This window comes from Microtus ochrogaster, chromosome 8, assembly GCF_000317375.1.
Source record: "Microtus ochrogaster isolate Prairie Vole_2 chromosome 8, MicOch1.0, whole genome shotgun sequence".
Taxonomy (NCBI): domain Eukaryota; kingdom Metazoa; phylum Chordata; class Mammalia; order Rodentia; family Cricetidae; genus Microtus; species Microtus ochrogaster.
Genome location: NC_022015.1, coordinates 15,858,129 through 15,866,804, shown reverse-complemented (window position 1 = coordinate 15,866,804; position 8,676 = coordinate 15,858,129). Strand labels below are relative to the sequence as shown.

Genomic DNA, 8,676 nt, shown 5'->3' with positions numbered 1-8,676 from the left:
CTGGCCTGGGTCTGAAAAAGCCTGGGATAAAACCGGACTCGCTGAACATAGCGGACAATGAGGACTACTGAGAACTCAAGAACAATGGCAATGGGTTTCTTATCCTACTGTACGTACTGGCTTTGTGGGAGCCTAGGCAGTTTGGATGCTCACCTTACTAGACCTGGATGGAGGTGGGGTTCCTTGGACTTCCCACAGGGCAGGGAACCCTGATTGATCTTTGGGCTGACGAGGGAGGGGGGACTTGATTGGGGAAGGAGGAGGGAAATGGGAGGCAGTGGTGGGGGAAGAGACAGAAATCTGTAATAAATAAATTTAAAAAAAAAGAGCAAAATCTAAACATATTTGAGAAGGATAATGTTATGATGCTCAAACCAACACAGAGTGAAGGGTTTAAAATGGTCAGGGTCTAACAACTCCAACGTGAGACATGCCACTGATCTGTGCCTTATTCATCTTGTCCTGACTAATTCAAAGTAAGGGGGGAGCTGTCTGGGAGACGGGGTAAGATGTTTGCATAACTAGTCTTTATGAAATCAGCCTGCTCAAGCAGATTAAATACTGTTCAGATCAGGAACAGAAATGATGCAAAGGCCAGTCAGTGAATTTTTAATAAAATTCAGTATGGGGCTGGTGTTTGTTCTGAAGTAAATATTTTAAACGTGCTTTTTATTTAGTATTAATTATTCATGAATAAATTTTAGCATCTTTATTTCTTGGGATTATGAAACTGGATTTTTGATACACAATCATACATCTAAGCATTTTTCTGATAAACATACCATACACATAGAAAGTCATTTAATATGGGACAGAAAAAAAAAGTACAGAATGCCAAACTTTACAGAACAAATTCGTTTTTATTTTTTAAAATATCAGAAATTTGAAAACAACCTGAACATTCAGCTGTACCAAGAACAAAATGCAAGTAAAAATATTTGAAAACCATGCTCATCTTTGGAGAAACATGTCTTACAGTACCAGGCCTAACTCCTTTGTCTGTAGAACAGAACAGGTGCACTGGGATTTGGTTTCTGCTCTTTTATTTTCTGTTTTAACTGCTATAGCTTAAAACAACAAACAAACAACCAGAAAGCCCACTCAACTCCTATGCTGAGACCATCTGTAAACTAACACACTGAAATGTCAGTGAAAATAAAGTCGTCAACTCTCAAAGCAAAGCAAAATGATAAATGAACTTAGATGCAAGAACATACAGCACCGTACAACTGGCAAACAGCCAGGCACACTCAGGATCTACTGACAAAAATAAATAAAAATGCAATGGAAACCAAAGTATTAAATCACAATCTGAAGCACAGCTTCTTCGTCAAGCCCCAGAACAAACAGTACTTTATCCTGGGTCCTCTGCCCTACACTATTAAAGGAAAAGTCCTTTATCTCGGAGCAGGCCTCAAGAAGGCACTAGGATTCTCTCCATCCTTTCCCAAGTGACACTAACACATATTCTTTCAAGATGGTTTCAATCTAGACCTGAATTAACACGTCAAAACCCGAGGATGCTCCAGCCCCATCTGCATTAGCAAGGTGCTGCCTACTCTGCTTCTCCAACATCCTCTTGTTCTGGCTTACTAAGCAAGACTCTAGCATCTAAGAAGAAATGTATTCTCATGTCACTCACTCTTTGCTTAGCCCCTTGTGCCAGGAACCGTAGCACTTATATTTTCTAACTTGTATTAAGATTTAAACACAAACCTTTTTCCCAGCCCAATGTTACAGCCACTTCACAGTCTCTACCTGGACAGTTTGTTTTGCAGTGCTCATAGGTCGCTTTGACCCTTCACATCTCTACCTATGAGGAACTCTTGAAAGCATGACAAACTGGAAGGACAGCTTGGACAGCAAGCAGTCCAGTGAAGCCCCGGGGCAGTAGCTTTCCACTGTTTTTGTACTTGTACAGGGTGAGTCCTCATCCCTAACCTTATGGGAAACACCCATGGGCCTACACCTAGGACAGCCCTCTTCTCTCACATCTTCTCTAAAACTGCAGCGATGGGCCATCAGACTTGCTTTTAACATTAAAACAAACGTAACAAGGAAAACAAAAAGTACAAAGTCATCACAAAGTAATTCCCATATAACCCACAGTGCCACTTCTCTATGTATCCAATGAAACGGCAGGCGTCTGCCGTGTGCAGCACATAACTTCCTCAGAATGAGAATGTCCAGCTGATTTCCCACTAAGACTCTGTGTAGTTCCACATGAGTTGGCAGTGCTTAAAGGGTAACTAGAGAAAGTAATCAGGAGGCAGAGGCCAATGCCCTCCTAACACCTCCCCTAGGTAACAGTACATGGGGCTGCACACACTGACATACAGGCCTGGAATGGCTCTAACAAAACTGTCAATGGAGGCTGTGAGATCAGCATGAAGCAGCACACAAAAGTCAATACATATTATCACAATTTTACATTGAACCCCAATAGCTTGTTGCAGAACCCTAGCTGAGACCCAACTCCCCCACAGAATGACCTATGACCTATGAGAGCTCATTTTCATTTGACTTTGGTCCTTCTGAGACTCCACTTTCAAGTTCAGGTTTAGCTTCTCCCTCACTTCCTGCTGGGGTTTCAGACCTTGGTTTTCTCTGCTCCAGCTCCTCGCTGCTCTCTGGTGCCACCTGCTGGCTATTTTTCCCTTCCGAAGGATCACTTTGACTCACCTTGGCATCAGGTTCCAACTTTGCTTCTTTGCCATTTCCCAGCTTTGGGTGAGGCTGTGAGTCTTTTGCACTCTTCACTACCTCCTGGAGGTTGTATTTTCTAAATAGCACATAATCTTTCACAACACTCAGGCAACACACAGCTTTGATGATTTCTACTACCACCGTGTACTCTGGATTAGTGAGATCCACTTTATTTTCTGAATTGAGGCTGCCCACTATTCCTGTAACAAAAATAGGAAAATGGGCTAGGAAGATATCATTACGCCTGATATAGTCAAATAGGCTTTTATCCCTTACCATCTCGGATTTGTTAAGACAGGGTTTATTAAGAATTAATTGTTCTTTGTGGCCATCAATCAAAGTCTATTAATACTTTATTTTCCAGACAGGGTCTCTATGTACTCCTGGCTGGTCTGGAACTCACTGTGTAGACCAGGCTGGCCTTGAATTCATAGAGATTCACCTGCCTCCACCTCCCAACTGTGGGATCAAGTGGCTGGATCCATCAACGCTTTTAATAACTAAATGCAAATGAAACCTTGAGACACTTAATAAGAGAACATTTGGTGGAATGGAGAGATGACTCAGCAGCTATGAGCGTGCATTGCTCCTACAGAAGGCCCATCTGTTCGGCTAGACAACTGCCTGTTAACTCTGGCTCAAAAGGCTATGACAGCCTCTTCAGGCCTCTGTGGGCAATGCACTCATGTGTGCAATCCCAACTAAGTGTGAATCAAAATACTTAGGGAAAAAAAAACCATCTGTATTTAACATGAACAGACTGTTTTTAGTTGTCATTATCCCTAAACAAGACAGTTTAATTTTCATGGATATTCCATCAGACTTAGAATTCTAAGTTATCCAAAGATGATATAAAATATCCAAGAGAATATGTGTAGATTATATGCAAATACTACACCAAAATAGTCAGTTTATATAAGACTTACCTGGGCACTCGCAGGTTTTGGTATTCCTAGGGGATCTAATGACCAGTCTCCCATGGGTATGGGTAGACAACTGTACTTTCCCAAATAGCTGCCTTTTTACCAGAGACTCTGCCTCCCATCTATAAAATCACTAGTAGAACCTACCTGCCAATTCTTTAATAACTTCTTCTCTATTCATATGGCTGTTATTTCGAGACTTATAGACAATCTGAAATGTCCCTTTGTTTGGGGCTTTAAACCAGGGCTCCAAAAACGTTTCTGCGTATTTTTTCATGTCTTCTAAGAAAGCTTTGCATGTGCCTGAGATGGGCAGCATTCGCAGAATAACTCGTGTCTTCTTTTTCTTGGTTTTGTACATATCCTGTAGAATATGATGCACCAGTTTCTCGGGTTCTAAGAGAAAAAGAACAAAACAAGGTTCTGTACCAATTAGTGTTTCTCTAGTGTCTATCATATATCTAGGACTTTAACTTTCCACCATCTATACTGCTTTTGCTATAAATGTTGATGCTCTTGTAATACAAACTAAGAGCAACAAGCATTCTACAGCACATTTTTACAAAAACAAAATCTGTACTTTACTTGAAGACTTACTCAGTCCACTAGCTACTGTGTACAGAAACCCAGCTCTAGCTGGGAAAGAATCCCAGCACCATGGAGCACAGCACAACACAGTCAATCACAGGCTACTTCCCAACTATATGTCATCGGAGATGTCAGTGTTAGTATTTTTGCATTAGTGATCATACTTGAAAGTCAAAGGAATTCCATTTCCAGATCTTTAACTAATTGGATCGGGTCCTCCATTTCTAAATGGCAATTAAGCCTGGTACTAAGTAGCGGCTGCTCTTTTGAGACAGAATATATTCTTTCATTCTACCTTAAGTTACACACAAAGAAAGGACGCAGCACTGCCAGGTCCCCACTCTTAAGTCAACGCTACCCTCACCACTTTCCACTTCTCCATACTATTATGAGACTAAAATAATACAATTCCAAAATATGGAGTAAGAAATAAATTCCCCGAGTGTGGTATATGTCATCTGAAAATGGTTTCAGAAATATCTGGGCATGGATCTACCGCTGATGGAACGTGGGGGACATTACCACAACGTGACTTGACAGCCACACCATGAAGCCACTGTCTAGGCAGTATCTGCTAAGACAGAGATGCCCAGATACCGTGGGATCAATGATCTCAGGGGCATTATTTACACACACCTATCCCAAGGGTCCTGATGAAGACTACATTGTTTGCTCCGCTCTCCACTGACTGGAATCTTCTTAGCCTCATCTCCGTAGAAGCCTTAATGTCACCAACTTCCTTCTTCAAGGCAGCCTCGGCATCATCGTCTTCTCCCTCACTTCCAGAGAGCTGCTGGTCCTTGTCTATAAACTGTTTACATAAAACCACAGTGAGCGAAAGTGACACGGCAGCTCATGTTAAAACACTGCAATTAACTATTTATGTGAAACCCCCAACGGCACAGGTTTCAACGTTGGCTCTAAATGATTTTATTAGGTGATTAAAATAATACTGCTTCCAAAATGTAGATCATTCAGTGAATTCCCTGAATGTGGCATGTATCCTCTGAAAATAGTTGCAGAAATATCTTGACAGAGGCAGCAATGTGTTCATCAGATGAAGCGCACGTCACAGTGGACTTTAACACCACCACTGCCTATCACTGTGGCCGACAGGGTACTTTCTTTTTGATAAAATGAGAACCAAGCCAGGTGGTGGTGGCGCACACCTTTAATCCCACCACTCGGAAGTCAGAGGCAGGTGGATCTCTATGAGTTCAAGGCCAGCGTGGTCTACAAGAGCTAGTTCCAGGACAGGTTCTAAAGCTTCAGAGAAACCCTGTCTTGAAAAACAAAGAACAAAACAAAACAAAAAAATTAGAACCAAATGCATAAGAGAACTAAAACCATGATGCCCGCTCTACTAAGAAAAAAAAGGGCACAGAAGGAGGTCAAGAACTTGCTTAAGCCTGGCATAGTGGCCAATACTTGCAATCCTTACACGTGGGAAGCTGAGGCCAGGCTGAGGTAGCCAGCAGTCTTCCCTCAGAAACAGAAGAAACACAACAAAAAGGAACTTGCATACAGCACCAGCAGATATAGGCCACGCGCTCCTACCTAGGGGGTTTTCATTTCATCCAGGTAATAAAAATAACTGTGTACACTGAAGGCGCTGTAACAGGTTTATATTCTGTCCACTCCACTCCAATAATGGGAACCGCTGCACTATCTTTCTCCACACTTCGGGGTGTGCAGAATCTAAGTGAATAATATCATAGCTTCCAAACGGCCATAGAATGAGATTTGGGATTCATCAAGTTTTTATTTTATGAAATGTATTTTCAAGTACACTTGGAAAATTAGCATCCCGTATCAAACTTCCACTACCTAAGAGAGATTTAACTTGTACCAACGTCACACGGTCGCAAGAAGCGCGCTTCTCAAAGTTCTTCAGCACACTACCTGGTCCACAGGGGCAATCAATACGTGGGAGCCACAGTCATTAGTGATGTCAAGAAACGTCCCAAAGAGCCAGCCCACAAGTACACACCCACCAGGGAGGCGACCTCAACAGCGGCCACCCCGGGGGAGGGGAAGGCAGGCGAGGTCGTTAAAGCACCTTACAGGTGCGTCGAAGCAACCGCAGCCTCCGCTCCCCGGAAGAGGCCTGCAGGAGGTTTGATCTCCCCGAGGTCGGTACCTTTTCGGGTCCGTACATGTCGTCGCCATACTCGTTGAGCAGGCTGTAGGCCTCCTCCACGCACTTGCGCTCGTTCATGTTGCAGGTGATGAGGATGCCCTGCAGGCCGGGCTCCAGCTGCCTCGGTCCGCCTGCGTCACAGCGCCTGGCCCGCTTGGCCGGCAGAAACTGGGCCTTGCCTTTGCGCTTTCCGCCAACAGACTGAGAAGACTGCTGAGCGGGGGCCGCCATGTTGCCTCTGCTCCACGTTCCTTGGCGACTACGTCTGCGCGGACGCGGAGTGCTTGCGTCACATGAGCGCGACAGGCTCCCCTGAGGGTCCTGCCCGTCACCTTCGGCGGCTCTGCCCCGCCCCTCCCCTCCCCTCGCACGGAGTGACAGCCGCTTCAAGGCGGAGTCAGCGTGAAAACGTAGAATTTGGACTCTAACTGGACGTAAAACGCGCTCACGAAGAACTGGTTTATTTACTCACTCATATTTACTGATTTTTCTTAAAGTTAATATTTATCGTGCTAGGCACTATCTAAAATGCGGCGGTCAGGCCATCAGCAGGCCATGAAGTTTATTGTCCTAATAATAAGCCAAAGTTTCTTAGGGGGTTTGTGTCTTTACAAATCTGCATATCCAATACAATTTCCTCTGGTGGTGCTGTGAGACTACACCAGATATGCAAAGTAAAACAAGACACGGGAAGCTGAAGGGATTCAGAGAAGGCAGACCCTGGTGCTATGGGAACGTGAAACACTGAGTTGTAAAATGTGCCTATATACTGTATTCATCAGTTTCTGCATGCTTCTGTTAGACACCGAAGTCCTAACATATGGGAGTGCCATACGTAAGCTGTTCTATCGGGAAGCACCGTGTAGCGCAGGCTAGTGAAGAAGGCACTCTTTCCTGAAATTTTAAGGTCTATGTGGCAACAGGAAGATGCAGCCTCTTTTGATGGACTGAACCCTGAAAAGGCATACAAAGACGTTATTTATTGTTACACAAAGTATTTTCTCATACCAAGGTCCCTAATCTAATTTACGTGTCTTAGACGATGAGAGCGAGCATCACAGGCCTTAATGACTCTGCAATACACAATAATACAAGAGCCCCAGGTGTGGCTGAGACGGCTTGTAATCAACGTCAGAGGTACTGTGCCCCTTCAGCAAAACAATCACCGTTTCCCACAAAGATTCTTCAAGGTCAAAGTACTTTTAAAAACAGTAGTTCATTCAACTATCCACCCCAGATACAGTGAATGCTAAATCTTACAGCATTCCCCCTTTGGCTTAAGCTCATTTAACTACCTTGAAGGTTATGCAGCTGGACAGTGAAGGCAGCCTTTTCTCTCCCGTGTTGTCTCATAGTCTTACGTACATAAGTCAGAATACACTTGAAAGCCTCTAAGATTTTTATGGTAAAAACAAGTATAACAATTGCTAGAATAAGAAAATGTATTAAGTGATTCATAGGATTAACTGAAGCTATGACACCTGCAAGGGTTCCCGTAGCATCCACTCCAGATACATCAGGCCACTTAATTAATTTAACCCACAAATCATTTGAGAAGCGTTAGGGTGACTCAACCAACACATTTTAACATTTTCCCAAACATACTTGCTTTCATTAAACCTTAAAGGTGTGAAACAGTAAGTTGTAACATTTCCATCACATTTTCACTTAATTGTTCCTTAAAGTCTCTAACTGATCTCCCAAAGGTAACACAGCTTGTCTCAAGTCAGCTATTTAATTAATCATCTCACTATCTTATTCTGTTGAGCCCAAAGTTTTGCAGAATGCTGATTTTAATCTCTAACAAATTCAGCAGTTTGAATTTCTTTAGGAAGGTCCATTCTGGCTGTTGCAGCAGAAGCAGTCAATGCAATAATTCCTATAACCACAGCAACAATCAGTCCAACCATCTGACATGTTCTTTTTAATATTCTCTCAGTGAGTTTCTGGCCTAGAATCAGCACAGGTGAGTCTTGTCATGGCCTTGACAACTTTGCCAGTATCCAGACTGCTGGCATGCTCTAAGAATATATAAACTTTGGAAGTGACATCCAATAACATACTAGAATTAAAGCAGGTATGGAGAGAACAATGTTCACAAGTGGTACTATAATTATTAAGGTGCCATTGTATAGGTCCTTTCAACAATATATAATGGTGCACATGGTACACAACTGTGACTTTGATTCAGTCTAAAGGACAAAGTATGCTCAACATCGTCAACATTTAACTTTCCAGGGCTGGAGAGATGGCTCAGAGGTTAAGAGCATTGTCTGTTCTTCCAAAGGTCCTGAGTTCAATTCCCAGCAACCACATGGT

General features: G+C 43.1%; 1 protein-coding gene across 1 annotated transcript; it reads right to left on the bottom strand.

Annotated features, from left to right (window-relative positions):
- Positions 1 to 838: 838 nt before the first annotated feature.
- Positions 839 to 6,612, bottom strand: Thumpd1 (THUMP domain containing 1). Its single transcript, XM_005351168.3, has 4 exons — positions 6,358 to 6,612; positions 4,854 to 5,028; positions 3,777 to 4,025; positions 839 to 2,906 (listed from the first exon to the last, which is right to left on the bottom strand). The coding sequence occupies exons 1-4, from the start codon at positions 6,586 to 6,588 to the stop codon at positions 2,500 to 2,502; spliced, it is 1,062 nt and encodes a 353-aa protein (XP_005351225.1). The 5' UTR covers positions 6,589 to 6,612; the 3' UTR covers positions 839 to 2,499.
- Between the last annotated feature and the right edge of the window lie 2,064 nt (positions 6,613 to 8,676).

Excerpts from the sequence above, each read along its gene's own strand:
- Thumpd1 (XM_005351168.3), bottom strand. The coding sequence starts at position 6,588 with ATGGCGGCCCCCGCTCAGCAGTCTTCTCAGTCTGTTGGCGGAAAGCGC. Across the intron at positions 4,026-4,853 it reads CATCAGGACCCTTGGGATAG|AACCCGAGAAACTGGTGCAT; the intron begins GTGTGTGTAAAT and ends TTTTTCTCTTAG. Across the intron at positions 2,907-3,776 it reads AGTTATTAAAGAATTGGCAG|GAATAGTGGGCAGCCTCAAT; the intron begins GTAGGTTCTACT and ends TTTTTGTTACAG.